This window comes from Brassica oleracea, chromosome C5, assembly GCF_000695525.1.
Source record: "Brassica oleracea var. oleracea cultivar TO1000 chromosome C5, BOL, whole genome shotgun sequence".
Taxonomy (NCBI): domain Eukaryota; kingdom Viridiplantae; phylum Streptophyta; class Magnoliopsida; order Brassicales; family Brassicaceae; genus Brassica; species Brassica oleracea.
The window spans coordinates 5,188,570-5,212,508 of NC_027752.1; the positions used below are offsets into that span (position 1 = coordinate 5,188,570).

Below are 23,939 nucleotides of genomic sequence, written 5' to 3' on the forward strand. Positions count from 1 at the left end.
ATTTTTGGTTGTGAAAACTGTAAGTAGTTTTCAGACATCAACGGAGATAGAGTACAAGACCTTAGAGCGATCCAAGATAGGATCAAGAGTGAGGATAGCACTGGAACACTCAAGCACGCCATACATAAGGCCCCATTTGCTGCTTATGAACGAATACTCGGCACACCAAATGCGCACGCTTTTTTCAGGTAGGAGCTCTTTCCAGAAGACAACAACATTGTGGCCCCGGGAAGTATATCTTCAAGGCATTTGGTGAAATTGCGCGTCATCTTCTCCCACACTCTTGCCATCTTCCCACCATAGTGAGCCACTCTAGATCTAAGGAGCTTGTTCTGCAGCTGTTTCATTGGGTGACATAACAACTCAGTCCAATTAATCCCCAATCCAGCACACCGATCCAACTCATGTGGCTCACACCAATGAATACACCCGTCGTTACCAACACTGTATAACACGTTATCAACCACACACCAATCCCTTCTATTCAGAGAATGTGATTCTAGCCTGGCCCCGGACTCCCTCTCCCCCATTTACACTGGCTTAGGGAGTAGAAGAAGGTTCTATTCCAGAAATCAATCACGTATATCTTGTCCTCTATCACCACACTCCCATGGATCAAACTCATCCTAGGGCGTGTATCCGGATCCTCCTCGTCCGGCATTGGCTCTGAAACTGTGAGGGCAGCCCAAGTTTGGGTCTTTGGGTCGAACACTTCCCCCCAGTCAGCGGATCTCCTGTCTTTGCAGCCTCCCAACACGTATATCTTCCCGTTCACCACTTGAGCCGTGGCGGATGCTCGGGCCACTCTCATGGGAGTCACTTGGTGCCAAGTGTGATACCGGCAATCCAAGAGTAAGACACCGGACGTGCGCTCGCCGTTAACCAATCCACCGAAAACATAGATGCTCCCGTCCAACGACACCACGGCGGATCCTTCCCGAGGCTGAGACGGGAAAAAAGGGATGGGTTGAGCCCGCTTCACGGTATTCCCGGTGGCAGGGTCTAGCGTTGGGTGGAGGACGAACCAGCGTGGGATTAAGTGCGGTGGCAGGCCTAAGCACACGTACACGCACTTCTCCGCGTGATCTTGTAAAACTCCGGCGAAACCACCAGCGAACGAAATCTCTTGGAGACGACAGATAAGGCCGCCTGGTCCAATCTGGAAACGCGAGCCAAGCAACTTATAGCCACCGCATCTGGCAACGAATCAAACGACGACGACGGTGACTTCTCCTTCTTCCTCCTTTTGGCAGCGGCGGCGTCGTAATTGTACATCTCAAAAAGAACTTTAGATCTGAGATTGATTCACGATTCGAAGAGTCAACAGCCCCTTTGATTAATTGAGGAAGAAACAAATCAGATCGATCTTATTTATTTTATTTTTTTGTTCGTAGGTTGAAAAGGAAACACGCGATTCCTTACTACAGTAAGACTTCGAACTTTCTATGTAGTAGTTTTTCCATATTACAGTAAGACACGACTTTATGTTTTGTTTTCTTGTTCCTCACTATTTGGGCCGCAATTAGGTTATTGGGCCTATTGAGTTAAGATAAAGCCCATTTACTTCTTGCCCGTTATTGGCTGTGGTGGTAGAAACCCAAGTATCGAATCGAATCCAATCGGGGAGAGAAAAAAGAGCAGAAGCTGATCGGATTCTGGAAAAGAAGAAAACAAAATTGAATCAAAATCAAAATCAAAATCGAAGAAGAAGAAAGTAGAGGAGAGTGCAAATTTGGAGTGAATGGAGTTAGAGAGGAAAGCAGAGCAGAGTGCAATCCATGTATTGAATCACGATCCTCAATTGCAGCTAATCAATGGCTGCAATGGGACGTCTCTACTTGTCTCCGATTGTCTCTCTCTTAGACCTAAGGTTTCGCGTTTTGATACCTCTTTCCAGATTCTCATAAACCCTTTTTCACCCCCTTCCTCTTTTGCATCGAATCTTCAGTCATCAGCTGCTCTTCTTGTATCTGCCACGAGATACAGCTCCGGCGTTCCTCAGCTCTCTTGGCGCTTCTTTGATAAGCTTATGTTCGCGCTCTTCAACCTCACGATGATGGTAATGTCGAGCTTCTTACTCTCCTTCCGTGAAGAGATATCTGATACTCGCCATGTTTCTCATCAGTCGGGAGGTTGTTCCTAGCCTTTTCCCATCTCTTATTTCCTTTCAAAGTTTTAGTTTTTCCTCTTTGTTCCTTGTTCTTACCTCCGTTTTTTGATTTGTAACAGTTACTCTCTCGCATGCTTCTTGAATTTTTACTCCAGCAGTCTGAGAAGCAGTTCGTCTCCCCTCTTTACCCAATTGACAACAACCGGAAAATGCTTCGTTGCTTACTGAGTTGGGTGTGTTTCATGTTTATTTCTGTCCCGATTTCACGCTGATGTCTTTCCACATTATCATTAGGTCCGTGCTGGTTGTTTCTCTGAGATTCCACAGGACGCGGTGCCATCACATCCCCTTCTTAACTATGTGTTGCAGGCGAGTTTCCTTACTGCTGTGGTTTTGATTACTACAGATTGCCTTTCTCTTTCTTTCTTGGGTTTTGATTCCTCTGCTGTGCGTTCCGTAGGGTACTACTTTTGATCTCGCCATTGAGGTGCTTGTGACTCCGCATGAGGTATATGCTTGAACGACTTTTTATTGGCATCTTTTTTTTGTTTTTTTGTTTTCTCCTGGTCTGATGTATTCATCATACATGGTACTGTTGTTGCATAGGGTTTAATATTAACATATTACTTATATAGTTCAATAGCAAAACTGCTTTTTTTATACCTTACTTGTTTCCTTCTTGCAGGATCTTCCTCAGGTTTTATTGTACAAAGTATACAGTTGCTTAGCGATACACTTCTAAAACTAGCTCTTCTGAATGCTGGTTTTACAGTTGTCTCTGGCCTGGCACGCTTGATGTCTGAGATCGGACAGGCTGTGAGTACTTATTCTATTTTATTCTCTTTCGAGTATTTGCATTTAGTGCTGGGATGTTATTGCTTTTCACTTAAACTTCTTTTTTCCTTCTGATTGTATTGCATTTTGCTTTGGCATCTATGGTATTGATTCATTGATGCCTCTCAGAAACTGGAAAGAGATGAAGGAAACCCTTGTTGCTGAAGTTTGGTGCTGATGATGATCCGGAGAAGATGATACTGAAAGCTGAATCTGATAGATGCTACAATGCTCTTAATAAATGGTGACATGTGGAAGAGAGGAGCCTTGCAATCGCATTATCATGTTGTTCCTGTGGTGGAGTCGACACTGAAGGTATCGGGGAATCAATGGTATGTTGAGGAAGAGGGATATCCCTGTATTCTCTGGACGTTTTCCTTTGGATTTGGTATGCAGAGTTGAGAGTTTATTAGATTCTGGTGGATACAATGACATGGAGAAGCTGAAACTGGTATCCTTGTGTTTTGAGGGATCGGTTCTGCACTGGTTCAATGAAGAGATGGATAAAGTACCATTCTCTGATTGCTTACAGTTTACATACCGCTTGTTGGACAGATTTGCAGGATCTAGTGATACTGAACCAGTTCCAGAGATTGCGTCAATGGCAACAGCCTTGGGTTGTTCTTCTCCAGAGGTGATGTTGAGGAAGGATACGGTTTCTTAGACTTCTGGTGATTGTCCTGAGGTTGAACACAAGACTGTCTTGAGCGCTGAAAGAGCAGCCACTGGTTGTTTAGAGGAGACTGTTTCTTTTCATGAGCATGAGTTTATGCTCACAACATTTTCACAATTGGGAACAACTTCTGTGCAACAACCACTACAATCTGAACAGTTAGTTTTTGCGGACAGTGTTGATGCATTTCAGATAGACGCCAAGGAAAAATGCCGCGTGGTGCATCTTCTGGAATCATCAACTGCAGACAAAAACCCTGAGAAATCTGGTGTTCATGTGTCGTCTTTGTTGTATAAGAAGAAGAAAGGCAAATATCCTAAACATGGAAATGTAAATTCAAAACCAGAAACTTTCAAAGGATAATAGGATATATTGGAATTGTGGCAGTGAACAAGTGCAAGTAGGGAAGCCTTTGAAAAATCATCAAGTGAGGATGTAAGCTCTGGGAATTCTAGTGCCTGTCATGTTCCAAGCTGCTCTTCTCTGGGAATATTGCTCTTAAATGCCTCACGTTCACAAATGTCTCAGACGAGGATTGTTGTATCAAGGATTGGAGAAGTATGCATTACTATTTTGATGTATGGCATTTCTGGAAAACAGGAATATACAAATACAGTTCATAGCACCACATGGCGAAAAGATGAGATTGTGGTGGCAGTTGAACTTAACCGGAGAAGCTCTTAATAAGTTATTCTCATATCTGCTTATATCAACGTCCCTTGTCCTGCTTTATTTGCTCACCTTACAAGCTGCAGCTGATGGTGATGGTGATGAGACAATGAAAGATATTGCAGAACCGGTGATACATCTCAGGAAAGAGTTCAAGTCGTTTGGGTCTTTTCATGGACGTTCGTTCATGATTTCACAAGGGAATGTGGCAGTGCTGATGAAGTGGTTTCAAGGGAGCAGGAGAAGATTCAGGAAGGAGTACTCTTCTATTTGGCACCGATGGAGATACAAGACTTTGGAGTGTGCATCAGTTTTGTACGTAAGGGATGCAACAGATTCATGGACATTCCCCATTCAAGGAGTACTCTTCTGTTTAGCTGCGATGTCCTACTTGTCAGGTAAATATAAGGCCTTGATTGTATTGCATTTGCTTTGGCATCTAGTCTGTACTTTAGCATTTTAACCAAAAAAATTGTCGTTAGTTGCAAACACCAACCGAAAATAGGAGATTCCTCATCGGTGTACGTTTATATTTTTTGTGAAAATATGTTATGAAAAACTAAAACGTATACTTTAAACATTCGAAACGGTCCAGGCCTTAATTGTATGAAAATCAGGATATGCGCAGGTTCTTCTCGAAACATGGCTTGTTCTTTCGGTTGCCATTAATATCTCACATTTTATTCTTCTTCACTGTTATATAGATTGCAGACTCAACTTTACAGTTTTGGTACCAATTTTTCTCTCTCTCTTTCTTGTTATGCTTCTTTACAAACATTTAGACTATTTTTTTTTTCTTTTTGTCATCCTATCGGAGAGATTTTTGCTGGCATCCGAACTCAGACATATGTCTATTTTTTCCTTATATTAGGTCAACTTTTGGGACATATATTCTTAGCCTAGGTGGGAATAGACAGAACGACAGAAATCGCGTGAAAGATATATTTCTTCCAGTTTTCTCAGCGGCCTCTTGTGCTGCTGCGCTCAGGTTACATCTTGGAAACTTTCTTAAGTTCACTGTCTCTTTCTGGTTTCTAACTATTAAAGCTATCATATCAATTACAGCACTAGCAACTCCTTGGAAAAACCAATTTCAGTGTTGAGTTGGTCAACTGAAAAGGTTATTTGTGGAAATTTAGTTAACTTGGTTTCAATTCATATTCTTAACCATCTTAGTCTTACCTTTCTTATTTTTACCACATTCCACTCACGTTATCAACATAATATTGGATTTTTAGTTTACCTTTTTTCTTGAATATTCACAAGTCCACATATTATTGAACACCTGCGTTACTAGTTGTACTGAATATCTTTTTGTGCTTCTAAAATTCCTTAGCAATCTATCTTCAGGTCGATGAGTTTACCTCCAGTGATGAGAGTCCAGGGCTAGACCTGCCTGATGGCCTGTTGCATTTTAGAAATAATCTTCTCGAGCTCTTGGTAGATATTTGTCAGCTACTTCATCCAACAACATTTGTGAGTATTTGCCACGGTGACTAGTTTGTATCATGAACCAGGCAGGATTTACCCCAAGTTTATTTATTTCTTATATGTGAGGTTGAAAGCAGCGTTCCCTACTTCTTCCGTATCTGATCAGTTCTCATGGGTTCTATTAGTGAGCAATGTTCTGCATAACGTTGAGTCATTTAGATTTGGGGTGGAGTTGGTGTGTTTGCTTCAGTATCAGCTGATGGTTCAGTGAGAGTGTTTGATCTTCGCGATAAGGAGCATTCGACGATTATCTACGAGAGCTCTGAGCCTGACACTCCTCTGGTTCGTCTTGGTTGGAACAAGCAGGATCCTAGGTATATGGCTACCGTTATCATGGACAGCGCTAAAGTCGTGGTGCTTGATATTCGTTTCCCAGCTCTTCCTGTTGTTGAGCTTCAGCGGCATCAAGCTAGCGTCAATGCTATAGCTTGGGCTCCTCATAGCTCGTCTCATATCTGTACTGCGGGAGACGATTCGCAGGCTTTGATTTGGGATATTTCATCCACGGGACAGCAGCAGGTTGAAGGTGGGCTTGACCCTATTCTTGCTTACACTGCTGGTGCTGAGATTGAGCAGCTTCAGTGGTCTTCTTCTCAGCCTGATTGGGTCGCTATTGCTTTCTCAAATAAGCTGATCGTTTGATACACCTATGCAAGTGTACTACTCAAAGAAGAAGCAGGGCAAGAGAGTGTTGGAAGCTGAAGAAGTGCCACGTCAAGGAGATGAGGCGGGAACTTCTAACGGATGAGTCAATAAGAGAGAAGAAGGGAAAGACTCTGGAGCTATTAGTCTTTGGCAGTTACAAGAAAGTAGCCTCTATATGTAATTGTTGTTTGATTCTTTCATTCCTTATCATTGGTATTGTGATCAAACTTAACATTGGAGACTGAGGTCTTGAGGCGATTCTCGTGAGAGGATTCGAATGAGAAGTAATCGATATCGTGTTGATATCGATTGTTCTCGAGTGTTATAGTGAGATTGTAATCTGTTGAAAGTATTGAATCCAAGTTGAGATTAACAGGGAGTATTACTACTTGAATCTTAACAACTGGTGCGGTGAGCGTGGATCGAACACGCGACCTTCAGATGTAGAAGAAGAGCATCAAGGGGTACAACTGATGGCGTTATCCTTTAACGCTTTTATTGGCATAGAATCACTAACTACAACAAAAATACGAGGAGTGGTAGGGAAATATCAAGTGATAGTGTTACTGGATAGCGGCGCTACCCACAATTTTATATCACATGCTCTCGTGGAAAAGACACAACTTAAACTGCATCACGACAACAGTTTGAATGTCTTACTTGGGACAGGGATACAAGTGAGTGGATTGGGAGTTTGTGCAGCAGTATCACTTCAGATGGAAGGGTTACAGTTCACTTCAGACTTTGTAGCTCTGGAACTGGGAGGAGTAGATGTGGTTCTGGGTATTCAATGGCTGAGGACACTTGGGAAGTGTGAAGTAGATTGGGAGAAGCATGAAATGCGTTTTCAACACGAAGGCCAATTGGTTACTTTGATTGGTGACATAGGGGTTTACAACACTAGTGTATCCCTGAAGTCTTTAATATCCACAATTCGGACAGAGAAGAAGGGAGTTGAGCTTTGGTTTGGTAATCACCAGGTGCAGCAACAAGTAGTAACACCAATTCCTGTGAGGATAATCACGGTTTTGGATCAGTTTACGAAAGTTTTTACACCACCAGTGGGATTACCACCTCTGCGTGGAAGAGAGCATCCGATTACACTGAAAACATGAACAGAGGCAATCAGTGTAAGGCCTTATCGCTAGCCTCAAGCGCATAAGGCAGCCATGACTTCTATGGTTAAAGAGATGCTCGAGTCGGGTATTATACGTCCAAGAACTAGTCCGTTTTCTAGTCCGGTTCTACTGGTCAAGAAAAAGGACGGCTCATGGCCCTTCTGTATTGATTATCGAGCATTGAATCGAGCAACAGTGCCTAATAAGTACCCGATTCCCATGATAGATCAGTTACTTGATGAGCTACATGGCGCGACCATCTTTTCAAAGCTGGATCTTCGTGCAAGGTATCATCAAATACGAATGGTGGAAGAAGACATTGCGAAGATGGCTTTTTGAACTCAAGACGGTCACTATGAATTTCTGGTCATGCCGTTTGTCTTGACGAATGCACCAGCAACCTTTCAGACACTGATGAACGATCTATTCAGGCCATACTTGGGAGTCTTCGTTCTGGTGTTTTTTTGATGATATATTGGTATACAGTAGAAGCGTTGATGACCACGCTCACCATTTACAGATTGTGATGGAGATATTGGAGAAAAACAACCTGTTTGTTCATCAGAATAAATGTCTATTTGGACAGTCACAGGTTGATTATCTCGGGCACATCATCATTGCAGAAGGAGTGTCTACTGATCCATCAAAGACAGCTGCTATGAAGCTATGGCCAACACCGACGAGTATTAAACATCTGAGGGGCTTTCTAGGGCTCACTGGTTACTATAGAAAAATTTTCAGAAGCTATGGAGTGTTAGCCAAACCGTTAACGGAACTACTGCGTAAAGATAAGTATCAGTGGTCACAAGAGGCGCAGCTAGCATTCGACACGTTGAAGGAAGCTATGATATCGACGCCGGTATTAGCTCTACCGCAGTTTGATAAGCTGTTTGTGGTTGAGACAGACGCTTCCGGGTTTGGACTGGGAGCAGTACTGATGCAGGAACATAAACCGATTGCATTTTTCAGTCATGGTCTGACATTGAGAGAACAGCAGAAACCAGTTTATGAACGTGAACTCATGCAGAAGAGATGGCAGTGAATAAATGGAAGCACTATTTGCAAGGGCGCAAGTTTGTTGTACACACGGATCAAAAGAGTTTGAAGTTCTTGTTGGAACAAAAAAAGGTGAATATGGAATATCAGAAATGGTTAACGAAGTTATTGGGTTTTGATTTCAACATCATTTAAAAACCAGGAATCGAGAATAAAGCAGCAGACGCATTGAGTCGAATGTCTTTACCGGTGGAAAGGTCGAGTACGCTGTTAGCCATCACGGTCCCTTTAGTGATTCAACTACAAGATCTGTATCAGGAGATTGACCAGGACCAGGCTATACAGTCAATAATTACTCAGGTGAAAGCATGTTCTTTTGGGAATCCTGGTTATACTATGGTAGATGGGCGTTTGTGGTACAAGAAGCGGTTGGTAATACCATGTAACTCTCAGTTTATATCAGTGATACTACATGAGAATCACGATGGTCTAAGTGGAGGTCACTCAGGGGTATTGAAGACTGTCAAACGTATTCAACGGACGTTTCATTGGGAAGGGTTGTATAAGGACGTTCAACGTTATGTGGCAGAGTGTCAGATATGTCAAACTCACAAGATATCAACGTTATCTCCAGCGGGACTCTTGCAGCCGCTACCTATTCCGTCGGTGGTTTGGGAAGATATCTCCATGGACTTTGTCGAGGGGCTTCTGACGTCTCATGGCGTCAATGTGATATTTGTAGTGGTGGACCATCTCTCTAAGAGTGCTCATTTTTTGGGTCTTAGCCACCCTTTTACGGCAGTGGAGGTAGCTAAGAAGTTTGTGGTCGAGATCGTGCGTTTGTATGGATTTCCTCGTTCTATTGTTTCAGATAGAGACAGGGTGTTTCTGAGTACATTTTGGAAGGAAATGTTTCGTCTCGCAGGCACTAAGCTCCGTTACAGTACTGCTTTCCATCCTCAAACTGATGGACAGACAGAAGTAGTTAATAGAACCTTGGAATCGTACCTGCGTTGCTTCACGTCTAGTCACTCGAGGAGATGGTTTAAGTTTTTGAGTTGGGCCGAGCTATGGTATAATACGTCTCACCATTCCTCGCTTCATACATCTCCTTACAGGGTGTTATATGGTCGAGACCCTCCGGTGATATTGAGGTATGAAGAAGGATCAACTGATAATTTCGATTTGGAGGAAATGCTCAAGACTCGTGACGCGATATTAGCAGATGCTAAGGAACATTTGGTCAAAGCTCAACAGTTGATGAAGAATAACGCGGACAAGCATCGCCGTGATGTTGAGTACAACGTGGGAACGTCGGTGTGTCTTGAACTCATGCCGTATAAGCAACAGTCAGTCGCAAGAAGAGTGTGTCAGAAGCTGTCTGCGAAGTATTTTGGCCCTTATGAGATATTGGAGCGTATTGGGAAAGCGGCGTACCGTTTACGTCTACCTGTAGAGTCCAAGATTCATCCAGTGTTTCATGTATCTCAGTTAAAGCGGGTATTGGGTTCGCATCATCAAGTGTCGGTCCTGCCTCCAGTGTGTGATGATTTACAGGAAGTGATGCAGCCGGAATCTGTTTTAGCTACTCGTTACAATGAAACAGGGGCGGGGGGGGGGGGGGGGGGGTGGTATTGATACACATATGCAAGTGTACTACTCAAAGAAGAAACAGCGCAAGAGAGTGTTGGAAGCTGAAGAAGTGCCACATCAAGGAGATGAGGCGGGAACTTCTAACGGATGAGTCAATAAGAGAGAAGGGAAAGACTCTGGAGCTATTAGAGTCTTTGGCAGTTACAAGAAAGTAGCCTTTATATGTAATTGTTGTTTGATTCTTTCATTCCTTATCATTGGTATTGTGATCAAACTTAACATTGGAGACTGAGGTCTTGAGGCGATTCTCGTGAGAGGATTCGTATGAGAAATAATCGATATCGTGTTGATATCGATTGTTCTTGAGTGTTATAGTAAGATTGTAATCTGATGAATGTATTGAATCCAAGTTGAGATTAACAGAGAGTATTACTACTTGAATCTTAACATCGTTTTACTAAAGACAAATACTACTTAAAAATGGGACAATAGGAGTAATTGGAGGGTGGTTTCTCTTGGTTTATCGAGTTGTTTTTTCACTTTATTGAGCCGAGTTTATGTAATAAGAGTATGAGACTAATCATCCATCATCTCCTTGATAAAACGCTTACCACAGTTGGTACTTTGTGAGGTGTAAGCAACAAGGTGACAGACCATGTGATCTGCTCCAACACAAAAAATGCCATATGCTGAGATTTTTATCTGCAGGAAAGAGTGTTAGAGAAAATTCTGTTGTGACTTTTCAATGATCCTAAGATGAGATGAGAACAAGCCAAATGCTGTGCAAATGTGACCACATGATGGAGAAGCCCACTTGAGCAAAGCCCAAGTGAGAGGAAAAGATCAGTGAATCGTACAAAAACTTGAAGATGGAAGAGAGTGATCAATCACAACCATACAAACGAATGACAAAGCTATCCAGGATCTCATCTTCTTTGCCTCCAACTTGTTGGTTAATTATTTGTGGTTTGGTTACACGAATGGGTGTGAACTATATACTTGGATAATGATTGAATCGCCATGTTTTCTTTAAAGAGTATTTCGACCCTATTCCAAGTCTTTGGGTTACACGAAACCCTTTTGTAGGATAAGACAATCAAAGTCTCATTTTTGTTCTAGGCTAAGATACAAAAATAACAAATAAAGCTTTAGTGCTTATATGTGTTTTTTCAAAGATCTTTGATGATGTTTGAACAATGAATATTTCTCTCTCTCTCTCTTACTAACTATTAGGTTTTGATCTTCAATCTTGTTTTACAAGTTGTGATTCAAGTTGTTATTTTCCATTGCCCACAACTCCTTTTATAGAGTAATAAGGGTTGCAATGGTTAGCACCAATAGTTACAATGGTTAGTGAAGAGTTACAACCATTAATACCAATAGTTAGTTATACAAAAGTCACAATGGTTCATCACCAAAGACTTTAATCACCAACAGTTACAATGGTTTATCACCAAAGGTTGCAACCATTTACCACTAATAGTTACAATCACAAATAGTTGCATTTGTTCATCTAAACAATTGCAATGCTTCACTTTAATGGTTGCAAGGATTCACTTAAATATCCAACAATCCTCCCCCATTTAAGTGTAATCATAGATTCATTAGATAATTAATACATATATCAAACTCATGCATAAATGAAAATGTTCGAAGAGTTGAATTTTCATCTTAGTGCAATACACATTCCAAATGCCCGAGAATCAGGATGTCCTACGGATTGAATCCCTCAACCCATTTTGAGCACATGAAGATAATACACACACGTGTTTCCACACTACTCTAAGTGTTTATACTTGACACTATTATAAGTCATGTGTCCCTATCCATTCATGAGTTCATACAAAGCCAAGTCCCAGCTTATTGAAGTGACATCACTTCACACTCATATAGGTAAGTACTTTCACTCATGCACCTACGAATGCACCTTTTCAAAGTATTTATTAAGAATAAAATTTCAACATAACCCTTTCTTGCAGGTCAAAGCACATACAATGGGATAATATATAGACATGTGCTACAATCTTTAAGTGTAGGCTTTCCACATTGAATTCAGCCTCTTGCGTCGTATTAGAGAGGAATTGGGTATCCCACCATTAAAGATTTCAAATAGACTTTAAACTCATCCCTTTAACAGACTCAATTACCAAGTCTTTAGCTAATCATTTCGTCAAATGATACGCTATATTTCTCTCAGACCGAACAAACCCTTATGGTATTCACCCCGTGAGTGATCAGCTCACATAATGCGCTATATCTAACGCCATGTGTTTCCACTTACCATTAATCACTTGATTATAAACCTTAACCAAGATCACTTCACTATCATAAATAGAAACTGGTGATACTATTTCGGTCACAACAGAATCTCTTAAATTAAATTCCCTTAGCCAATATGCCTATTAACCGGCATATGCTAATGCTAAAAATTTTATTCAATAGTCAAACTTTCATGCAAGTTTGCTTCTTGGAAGCCCATGAGATGACACCTCCCCAGGCAAAATTACTCAACAACTTATAGAAGAATGTTCTTCTATATTGATAATCAAACTTGCATCTAAATACCCTTTACCATCGAAGAACATCTGACATATAACAAACCATAATTTATGGTTCCCTTCAAATACTCAAGTTGTGATACTTCTTGTCCTATATAAGGTACAAGCTTTACTCTCACATACATGGGAGACTTCATTGGAGAACAATATCACAATTGAACTACTTAACAACTTTCTCAATATAATGAGATTGTGTTAACAATAGTTTTTTACTTATATGTAAAATTTTAACAATCACATCTACTGTATTTCATTGATGTTACATTTGCACCTTATCGGTGATGATGCATTCACACCCTTTGGTGACGATACATTCGAACCCTTTCGGTCCCAAACCATTCATACCCTTTTGGTCTCGAACCGTTTGCACCCTTTCGGTCCCAAACTGTTCGCACCCTTTGGGTCTCGAACCGTTCGCACTCTTTGGGTCCCGAAACGTTTCCATTCATACCCTTTTGGTCTCGAACCGTTTGCACCCTTTCGGTCCCAAACTGTTCGCACCCTTTGGGTCTCGAACCGTTCGCACTCTTTGGGTCCCGACACGTTCGCACCCTTTGGGTCCCGACACGTTCGCATCCCTTTGATCACGACCCGTTCGCATCCCTTGGATCATGATACCTTTGTACCCTTTGGATCACGACACGTTCGTACCTCTTGGATCACGACACGTTCGTACCTCTTGGATCACGATGCACTCGCATCCCTTGGATCACGATGCACTCGCATCTCTTGGTTCACGATGCACTCGCATTCCTAGGATTACAGTATGATCGCACCTCTTCGAAAGTTTATTCTCTCAAGCATTTGCAACTTTCCAAACTTTGATTTTTTCTCTTGCACAAAATCATAAGATATAGTTCACAACTATTCGGGTTACAACCCTAATTAACCAACAATCTTAAAGCACTAACATTTGTAACTATTGGTGCTAACCATTGCAACCCTTAGTACTCTATAAAAGGAGTTGTGGGCAATGGTAAATAATAACTTGAATCACAACTTGTAAAACAAGATTGAAGATCAAAAACTAATAGTTAGTAAGAGAGAGAGAAAGAAAGATTCATTGTTCGAACATCATCAAAGATCTTTGAAGAAACACATATAAGCACTAAAGCTTTATTTGTTATTTTTGTATCTTAGCCTAGAACAAGAATGAGAATTTGATTGTCTTATCCTACAAAGAGATTTCGTGTAACCCAAAGGCTTGGAATAGGGTCGAAATACTCTTTAAGGAAAGCATGGCGATTCAATCATTATCCAAGTATATAGTTCACACCCATTCGTGTTACCAAACCGCAAATAATTAACCAACACAACTCAGCAGTTCTCATATTATTGTATAAGCAAACTCAAATTCAGAAAAGCATTTGAAATGATGTGTAAAGATTTTTTGTTTTCTAGTTGTCTCAATATTTTTTCAAAAAAGCTTTGTCACCTTTGAAAATTTCCGGATAGTGAAAAGTTTAAAGCTACAAAGCACCAAAATGAATCCCATTTTCGTATATAACATGTTTGATTCGGGTTTATGTTCTTTAATTATATGCCACATTGGCCCATCAATAATCCGAACTTGAAGAATAAAAGCTATTTCATAGACAAAATCGGTTGTCAATACCAATACTTCCTCTTACTCTTATGCATACCAATACTTCCTCTTCCCCTTATGCTTCCTCCTAATCTTCTTGACACACGGAAGACTTGAAACAGCAAGCAGTATTGCATATGATCAGAATGATTAGGCACATCGGGGTTGTAGTTCCAAAGGGGAGGGACCAGAAGCAAAAAACGTTTAAATCGATATAATAAATGCTTCGATACAATAATGTGGAAAGTAGTCTTTACCAAGAAAAGAAGAGATGATGTTTCATCAGTTTTCCACCTAGCTTCGAGACAATGCTCTGGAGGAAAAGTCTCCAGATCAACTTTAACATTTGCCTTCTTCCCCCATGCAAAAGCCTCCTTGGTTATGTTATACAACACCATACCGTTGCTACTGCATATACCCATGACATACATCATCAGATGTAGGAGTCAACTCAATGTCAACACAAGATCGTGTCCGCACAAAACCCAGAAGTGACATGGCTCTCATGTGGATATTTTCTATGGAATGTTGGCGATGTGCAGTTCCATGTATGTGCTCCACTGCGGAGGCAGTAGGATGTGAGTAACCCGCTTCTTCTCAAAACCGACAAGTACAGTAAGATGTATCATTCTCTTCTTCTCAAACCCCACCAGTATACCCACTACAATCACCCTTGAATCTTTTGCAACAAGAAAACTATCCAGAAAGTTGAAAGGAATAAGGATACTTTCGAAGTCATCTTCAGATCCTTTTTATTTGGGAGATGTCTCAGTCTTTACCATGAAATGAACATGGGTTGGAATCAAAACATGAGTCACCTTCCTCACTTCGAAGCAAACTAAAAACCTAAAACCATAGAACTTGGATCTGATGTAGAAATGAATAGCTCGAGCATATTGTAGGATATGAAGAATCCTTTGAAATTATCTTGAGAAATGTACTAAAATTGTAGTGAACCAATCAATAATACTCAGATGATTTTATTTTAAGGAGATATTGAATTAAGAAGATTTGTTTTAACTAATAACTATATTTACTATTTTAAGCATTGAAATCTTTTTAAAAATTTGGTAAAATTGTTTTCAACTATGTTGGAAGTCTTATTTTTAAGTCTCATTTGCATGCTTCCAACGGTACCATAAAATGGTTCATGCAAATGTAAGAAAAGCTTGTTTGTAATCCTTTGATTTTGCTTAAAAGAGTATGTAGTGAGGTTAGAGATCAATAATTGATAACAAATCTGATATATTAAAACAGGAATATAAATAATACTTAGCTTTGACTTTTCCTAAAAAATTACAAGTAAATGCCACTGGCCAAAATACATTAGTTTTATATATTTGCTAGCCATAAATTCGGTTGACCATAAATTAGCTAACCATAAATTCGGTTGACCATCCACTTAATTAAAATTGACCAGCGACCTTATACAACTCAAAACAAAACCGACGAAACCTGCTGTTATTGGTTTATATATTTTGATTGATTTAGAAATCCATATAGTATTTATAAATCCAAGTAAAATATGCAAATCCGAAGGTTTTTCCTCGGATTTGAGTCTTTATATTTTTAACTAAAAATCCAAACAAATCCATTCAAATCCATTATTAAATCAAATATATTAGTAAATCCGTACGATTGAATAACACTTGATTTGATATAGAATTTATGAATCATTAAACCAATAACACATGATTTTAGTACATATTTGAAAATCATAGAACCAATAACACTAGATTTAGTTCGGATTTTCAAATCCATTAAAATACAACAACCAATAACTCCTACTAAGATAGTAAAATACCTCGGTAAGTATATAACATTTTCATCCCCTAATATGTTTACATATGAAATATTCCCATGTTAATGTTGGCCAGCAAAATTGAAATCAAATTATTTGATAGATACAAAATTCAGTTGAATGTAATACTTAACCACGCCATCCTAAACCATTATATATCAAGATAAAGAAAACCTGGAATTATGTAATAACTGTTTCTCATCTTAATATTGTTTTCATGTATTGGTTTCATGGTTTTGTATCATGGTTTGTATCATGATATATATTATGATCAATACTAAGACCAACATGCATACCATCGTTTAGAAGTTGTCTAAACCAGCCTAATTAACTAGACCAAATTATGATGTGTTCGGTTAGTTAAGATCCTTAGAATTTTAAAAACTTAGTATTAGTAGATATTATCGGTGCACCGAATCAAAACAGAACATTTATTATATTCCTAAACGAAATTACATTCCAAAAACGCGATCATCATAACTATAAAGATATTTCGAAATCCTATTTCTAAGCAATCATCATAACTATCACGATATCGTTCAATTAATACAATCTTCATCTTATATTCAAATCTTGCTAATCACGTATGCCTAATTTTAAAAAGGAATATTCTGGTTAATATTATAATTTAATATAAAAGGAACGTGTATTGAATAAATCAAAATTGTATATTCGTTTTTCAATGCCTCAAAATCATAACTAACCAAATCTTTAACCCGGATCACCTTTCTAACCTATCCTTCGATTTGCCAACTATATATATCTCAACTCTTAAAACTTGAAACCATATCACATTACGCAGAACAACGAAAGCATATCTATGACGACTTTTACTCCACTCTCAAAGCTCAGACCTTATAAACCTCAGAAAAACTATGAATGTAGTTCCAAAGAAGTTTTTGACAACCTTGAGCATTTGGGGTCATAAGGTATGTCATTTTAATAGTTTAGATGTCTTCTTTTTTTAAAAAAAATATTTGTATGCGTGTTTCTTGTATTACCAATAAAGAAAAAGAATTAAAATGAATTTTCACTTTTGCTCTTTTCAGGTTTGAATTCGTTCACATGTTCTCTGTGGTGGAAGAAGGCTTGCTGGTTCAAAAAGATAATTTTAGTCTATGCAAACAACATTTGCGTCTTTTTTTTTCAAACATTCAGTTCAATAAGTTTGTTATTCTTTTCTTTTGGACAAATGTATGAATTCTCTTTGGTATTTTGAAGCTATATGTAATTAAATTTGGTCTTATATAAGACTATCATTATTCATTAACATAAACCCTCATATGCATCACTCATGCAAGTAAAAACCAGACATCTAAACTTAAGGCAGGGTTCTTCAATTTAATAACTAATTATAGGCTGTCCTACTTTTCTATCACCTTACGAATTAGTTATGATAAATACTTGATTACTAACCGTGTTATAAGTCTGTTGTCTAATCAAGGTTGTGTTATGTTGCAGCTCGATTACTGGAATTTGTGTCTCAGAACATCCAATATCATGCACACATTTAAAACGTAACTATCATTATATGAGGATTGTATAAAAAAGATAACAATTTTTTTAAATTTTTTAATGAGACTATCATATTCTTCTAAGAACACGTACATTTAACTTTCACTAATTGATTAGTGAAAGTTCCCTTTGCTTTGTGATGTTACAACTGATTCTTATCTCTATCTCCTTCCCCATGTCTCTGTCTGAGCTTTTCTATAAATCACTTTTGTCTCATGTCCCTCTGTTTCTCCATACTAATACTTCATGCCTGAAAAGTAATTAAGATATCAAATATTATGTATGCTCTGAACAATAATATTTATAAATCTAGCATTTAAACAAATGCGAGACAATCAAGTCAATCCGACTTCTCTAATTAACAATTGTCTATGATCTTCTGATTTAATCATACCTTCTACAATCAATCCAATTTCTTAACTCATTCCATCCCACTCCTGAGCTAAAGATTTTGATCTCGGTTTGATCTTATATAGACGATGAAAAGCTAGATGATAAAAAGAAAAAAAAAATTATATTAGAAGAACCTTTGCAAAGAATAAAGATCTGAAATCGAAACGAAGTCCTGGAAATTATTACCTTCAAAGGAAGGTGAGTTAAGTTCATTCCCGCATAACCGAGAGTGTTTTTACTGATTCTTTACCAATCAAAGACGTGCAAGAGGTTTTTTCCTGAACATGAAACTGGGGATTGGCTCTGTCTATCCGATTGAAGATTCTTTGTATTCCAAATTTTAGATAGTCCTTGAAAAATCATAACACAGAATATAGATTAGAAGAACCTAATCGTAAAAACTCAAGTACACCTCAATCAAGAAACTCGAACCTTTATGTCAAAATCTGCAGTAGTAATCAATAGATTTATCTCTGCAGTTCTTAGAGTTAAAACTTAAGGGTTTTTCTATTGATTGTTTAGAAAGAACTCGCCAGCCTTTGACCAGGTACCGACAAAAAGATAAGATAGAATAGTAGAACTTTCTATATGAAAATCAGTAGAAGCCAGCACGTTTTTCTTTTTTTTTCCCCGAGAAAAAAAACATGGGCTTCCAATGTAAATTGTTGATGTCCACCATAGATGATTCATTATGTAATTGTAAAATATGATGGACCAGCTTTTTAATGATAAAGACCCAATTCGATAACTTTAATTAGCTTTGCTAAATAAAATTTGCAAAAATCTGTACTTCTTTTTAATGTTTTTTTCGTAACTTGCTTTTTTATTGTTTCTGTCTAAATAATGTTTTTGTTTTAAAAAATAACACACATTGTAAAATTTGAACAGCAAAATTCAACTTTAAATCCCAGTATTTATAGTTTAATTTCATAAGAATATTAATATATTCCTTAAAACTATAATATTTTACATTTAATGTTTACTTTACAAAGTAAAATAAATAAATAAACAATCTCAGTTTATAAATAGATCTAAACATTAGGAACAAGATACAAATATGTCAAAATTCAATAACGTATGAATCTATAATAAGAACACAAACATATGTTTATGTAAATCATTTAAAAATTAAAAATATATAATTATGAAAAACAAACGTCTCCCAGATCAAAGACTAGTTATTGCATTAAAGCCAAATTATCAAACATACTAGATTGTTGTCAATAATAAAACATGGTGCTGAAACCTACATTATCAACATACAATTTCTAATTATAAAATAGTTGAACATCTAACCTATTAGCTTAATGTTTGCAATAGTTTTGTTTTGTATGGTTTGTAAATAAAATAAAAAACATAACTTGCGTCTTAGAACATCGCCAAGAATACAAAAAAAATCAACCTGATATGTAGGCCTATCGAGTTAAGACAAAGCCCATTTTCTTCTTCCGGTGGTTCGCACGTGATTGACTGTGGGTAGAATATGCGGAACGTATGTTCGTTACTTATGTTCTGTTATCTTCTGGTGATATCTTTTATACAAAAGTTTCCATCTTTACTTCAGTAGAAACCTATCTGTTCAGTTTCATAGCATGTTCTTCACACTGTATTTTTAATTTTACTCTTGTTTGTGTTGTTAGGTCGTTTTTTCGACCACCCGTTCTCCATCTTCGACCTCGAGAGAAGAAAATGGCAGATCAGGAGGCAGACAGAACATCAAATCTGAGATATGGAAGATCAAGAAACTAATCAAAGGTCTCGAATCGGCAAGAGGTAATGGAACAAGCATGGTGATGAATACGGAACTGCTTCCAACATCAAGAGTCGTCTCAACCGGAACCATTGTTAAAAAGAGAAGAAAGTCACGTTTGATTTCGAGCCCTTTAGGCCATTAACGCTTCCTTGAGTCTGATGATAAGTTTGGTTTTATCAGTGATGGATGGTAATGTGACACTGTTTGGGGTCTTTGAAGAGGTTCTTCACAAGTTTACCGTTGATCTCCCTAAGAAGCATGGATGAGGAGGACAATCTGGGCTTCGTTTTGCTCCTCTTAGGACGGAGAAGAGACACAACTATGTCAGGTAAACAGCTGAGGTCGCTACGCAGATTTACATCAGCCCGGCTACAAGTCAGCCTAATGTCGCTGGTCTGATTCTTGGTGGTTCAGCTGATTTCAAAACTGAGCTTAGCCAGTCTGAGTTGTTTGATCCGCCTCTTCAAGCAAAGATACTGAACATAGTCGATTGAACTGTTTGCTGAGATTCTCTCCAACGTGAAGTTCATACAGGAGAAGAAACTGATTGGGAAGTCAGAACACGAGGAAGTATGTCTTTGGTGTGGAGGACACTCTAAAGGCTCTGGAGATGGGTGCTATAGAGACACTTATCGTGTGGGAGAATCTTGATATCAACAGAGCACGAGTTGGAGAGGTAGTGGTGAAGCACTTTGGGAAAGACTGATCAAAGCAACTTCCATGACGCACGCTGAGCTACAAGTATGCCTCTGCTAGAGTGGTTTGCGAATGAGTACAAACGGTTAGGTTGTAAACTTGAGAGTTTGTGACTAAAAAGTCCCAAGAAGGGTCACAGTTTTGCAGAGGGTTTTGTGGTATACTTCGTTACCAGCTTGATATGAGGACGTTTGATGAGTTATCTGATGGTGAGCTTTATGAGGATTCTGATTAAAATGGACAAACAGATCGATATTTTTTGCTATAGAGCTTTGAAATGTTTATCTCTTTACCATCTTCTCCATCATTTTCAATGTATGCTAGAAATTGTTTGTTGTAACTGATTATAATTTGAGGATTCTGAACATCTTTTTTTTTGTTTCTGGTTTTATTTTCCCGGGAAAATCTTTTGTGAAGACGGAGGAGATAAACGGTTAAACCTTCTATATTTCAAACGGCATCGTATTTGAACTTAAACGGCATCGTTTATTGGAGGGTTAAAATAAATCTGAATTAAGTATATTTTAATAGACAAAGATTTATGAGATTTATCCGAAGTAGCTGCGGCAGCGGGTTTCTAGAGTTCTCTTCCGATCAGATTCAAACATACGAGCAGCGACCCGATGCAAGACGATCCTGCAGAAACGCTCAGAGAATCTACACATACGAAGCGCCATTGGCACATCTACGCAATGAACTGGAGCTTCCGCCGCGAGAAAAATTACCGTCTCGCCATCACCAGCCTCCTCCCTAACCGAGTCAAGATCGTCCAGCGCGACGAATCCAGCGGCGAGATCCGATCTCCTGGCTACCTCAAGCGATTTCCTCGGCCTATGATGACGATGGATCAAGCTCAAGTCTTCCCTCAAACAGCGAGTTCTGTGGTCCTTTGACTTCGTTTGATTGGGTTGGAGTTGGTGTGTTTGTGTCAGTCTCAGCTGATGGATCAGTGAGGGTATCGTGATAAGGACTCCTTTGGTGCGTCTTACTTGGAACAAGCAGGATCCTAGGTATATTGGCTACCGTTATCATGGACAGTGCTTTATATTCGTTTTCTTGCTCTTCCTGTTGTGGAGCTTCAGCGGCATCAAGCTAGCGTCAATGCTGTAGCTTGGTGAAAGTGGGCTTGACCCTATTCTTTCGTCTTCTTCTCAGCCTGATTGGGTCGCTATTGCTTTCTCAACCAAGATGCAAATTCTCAGGGTTTGATCAACTCTTTGTCAGAATAGGGTACTCATTTTCTATCCGTGTTTTAGAGTCTGCTTACTCTTGTTAATGAATCTGTTTGACTAATGACTGTTCTCCCATTCGTATTAATGAATCTGTTTGACTATGCAAAGATTGCATTGAGTCCGACAGATTTTATTTTAAGGAGATCTGAACTAAGAAGATTGTTTTAACTAAAAACTATATACTACATTTTTGATCTGTGCGGACGCACTGGTGTTTTTATTAACTTTTTTATTTTTTATTTTTAATATAATTGAATATATGTATTTTACAAAATTACAAATATTAAATATCTGTTTAATATATATTTTTGAACACAACAATTTATAGCGTATTTGATCAATCTAATTTAATTTATTGTCTTTAGCTGTGAATATTGTCTCTTTTTTTTTTCTTGAATGTTGTTTTGTTTCTTATTATATACTATTGTAAGATATTATTGATTTTTTTAGGAAAAAGAAATGATAGTAATACAATAAGTATTTAATTCTGTTCTTTTTGTTTCAATGTTAACCTTATATTATACTTATGCCCTAATATTTTGAGTTTGAAAATAAGTTATATACATATAATGTAAATGGACTACGTATTTTGTAAAGAAAAAAATTATATTTGTTATTCATTTAAAAAATATCAAATTTTGAAGTTAGTTATTATATACTCGTTTTGATCATTATTGATGTTTTAAATTTTGTAATTCTATTTGAAAAAACTGATGTTTGAAAATAGTTAACACACTTGTCTTTAAAATTAAAACATCAAATAAAATGTAAAAATATGAATGGTAAAACTTTACTGGTAAAAGGGTGAAACCAGAAAAATGATAAAAATAATATTGATATTCATGATAAAAATGATATACGTTTTAATATTTATTAAATGTTAAAATCAATTTATACCTTTAAATAAATGACATCTTTAAGAGGAGACATTTTTGGTGTTTGTCATGTTTTCTATGATTTACGGATAGGTAGAGAAGAAACAGAGGAGAAATATATATAAATGGAACGTAGACTCTAGGTTTAAAAAGATGTTATCATTGCTCCAAAAATTAAGTAGAACATAATATATCATTTTTAAATTAAAAAACCTAAGCATATATATGACAATTAATTTTATTATTTGTTTACATCGCATGAAATATGGTAACTATTTTTAAATTAGTTTAAATATAGTTTCTAGAATTTTTTTTTAAAGTAAATTAATTGGTTGTGTTATTTTTTAAGCATGGCTTTTAATTGATTGGATAACAATTAAGGAATATTTTGTTTAGTTATAGAAGATTATGATTTACCTATGACATTTAGGCTATGTAACATATATGGGAATGCAAACTTAGAGAATAAGTAAAATGTAATATTTTGTTTTTGTATAAATTATACCAAAATTATTTACACTAATAATATCTATCTTGATTGTCAACTTATTAGGAATATTTTGTTAAGATAATCAATATAGCTAACATTGTTTTTGAAAAATAAAATTAATTGTTAATTGGAACAAACATAAGACGTGTGTTAGCTAAATGGGTTGTAATTAAATTACAAAACCCGTTTAATAAAGGAAGCAAGAAACTCAATGGCAAAACTTGTACTATTTAAAATGAATCAAGGGTTATTTTTCAAATGTACTTCAGTTTTAATAGATTACTAGATTTTGACCCGCACGTTCGTGCGGATGTATTTTTAAAAAAAATATAATGCTATTTTTTTTTATGTCACTATTTAGAATTGAGCAAAAAACTCGAATTCGAAGAATCAAACCGATCACAATCCGAATAAGTAGTACTAAATCTGAACCGGAATTGATTAAATATCCGAATTATTCAAAATTTTGGTATTTGAAGAACTGGAACCTAATCCGATCCGAACCGAAATATTTTGGGTATCCAAAATAGATTTATATACTTATATATATTAATTATTTTTAGATTTAATATATATAAAAACATCCAGAATATATATGATACTTTTAAGTTCACATAAATGCTTGAAAATATATACAAATAGTTAAATGTAAATATCTTAAATAGTTAAAAAAATACTAAAAACTCAAAAAATACTTAAATAATTATTAATTATCTATCCAAATATTTAAACCAAACTTATTTAAATTGGTTATCCAAATCCGAACCAAATCCTCAAAGATCTGAACTGAATACGAAATCCCAAAAAGACCCGAGAACGAACCCGAACGCCCACCCCTAATCACTATTATATATCCTATATGTGTCATCATAGGTTACAAAATATGTGTTATCATATAATTAATTGTATTTT

General features: G+C 37.5%; 2 protein-coding genes, 2 long non-coding RNA genes and 1 pseudogene across 8 annotated transcripts; 3 read left to right on the forward strand and 2 right to left on the reverse strand.

Annotated features, from left to right (window-relative positions):
• Window positions 1-499: 499 nt before the first annotated feature.
• Window positions 500-1,275, reverse strand: LOC106344325 (putative F-box/kelch-repeat protein At3g24610). The gene is made up of 2 exons (XM_013783726.1): window positions 1,068-1,275; window positions 500-1,002 (listed from the first exon to the last, which is right to left on the reverse strand). The coding sequence occupies exons 1-2, from the start codon at window positions 1,273-1,275 to the stop codon at window positions 500-502; spliced, it is 711 nt and encodes a 236-aa protein (XP_013639180.1).
• Window positions 1,276-1,643: 368 nt separating this feature from the next.
• On the forward strand, window positions 1,644-2,480 carry LOC106296058. Of its 3 annotated transcripts, none has more exons than XR_001261138.1 (3): window positions 1,644-2,132; window positions 2,230-2,338; window positions 2,405-2,480. XR_001261138.1 is itself a non-coding variant. In XM_013732109.1 (3 exons), exons 1-3 carry the CDS (start codon window positions 1,742-1,744, stop codon window positions 2,250-2,252), a joined length of 336 nt encoding a protein of 111 aa, XP_013587563.1. In that variant the 5' UTR covers window positions 1,644-1,741; the 3' UTR covers window positions 2,253-2,474. The 3 variants fall into 3 exon arrangements, 2 of the variants coding, with proteins under 2 accessions (XP_013587563.1, XP_013587562.1); XM_013732109.1 differs by having other exon boundaries at window positions 1,644-1,870; window positions 1,949-2,132; window positions 2,230-2,474; XM_013732108.1 differs by having other exon boundaries at window positions 2,230-2,474.
• An 88-nt stretch (window positions 2,481-2,568) lies between these two features.
• On the forward strand, window positions 2,569-6,789 carry LOC106296060. Of its 3 annotated transcripts, none has more exons than XR_001261142.1 (6): window positions 2,569-2,618; window positions 2,796-2,807; window positions 2,883-2,926; window positions 3,074-4,684; window positions 5,158-5,274; window positions 5,637-6,789. It is a non-coding gene; the product is annotated as an uncharacterized LOC106296060 (long non-coding RNA). The 3 variants fall into 3 exon arrangements; XR_001261141.1 differs by adding an exon at window positions 5,352-5,406 and having other exon boundaries at window positions 2,570-2,618; window positions 2,796-2,926; XR_001261140.1 differs by having other exon boundaries at window positions 2,570-2,618; window positions 2,796-2,926.
• A 10,932-nt stretch (window positions 6,790-17,721) lies between these two features.
• LOC106294368 lies at window positions 17,722-18,363 on the reverse strand. Its single transcript, XR_001260822.1, has 3 exons — window positions 18,168-18,363; window positions 17,983-18,075; window positions 17,722-17,838 (listed from the first exon to the last, which is right to left on the reverse strand). It is a non-coding gene; the product is annotated as an uncharacterized LOC106294368 (long non-coding RNA).
• A 1,101-nt stretch (window positions 18,364-19,464) lies between these two features.
• Window positions 19,465-20,665, forward strand: LOC106344326 (annotated as a pseudogene).
• Window positions 20,666-23,939: the final 3,274 nt, after the last annotated feature.

Bases quoted from the DNA above. Each gene is read 5' to 3' on its own strand.
- LOC106296058 (XM_013732108.1), top strand. From the start codon at position 1,742: ATGGAGTTAGAGAGGAAAGCAGAGCAGAGTGCAATCCATGTATTGAAT. The intron at 2,133-2,229 runs GTTGTTCCTAGC...GATTTGTAACAG, and splicing joins TGTTTCTCATCAGTCGGGAG to TTACTCTCTCGCATGCTTCT.
- LOC106344325 (XM_013783726.1), bottom strand. From the start codon at position 1,275: ATGTACAATTACGACGCCGCCGCTGCCAAAAGGAGGAAGAAGGAGAAG. The intron at 1,003-1,067 runs GTACGTGTGCTT...ACCCAACGCTAG, and splicing joins GATCACGCGGAGAAGTGCGT to ACCCTGCCACCGGGAATACC.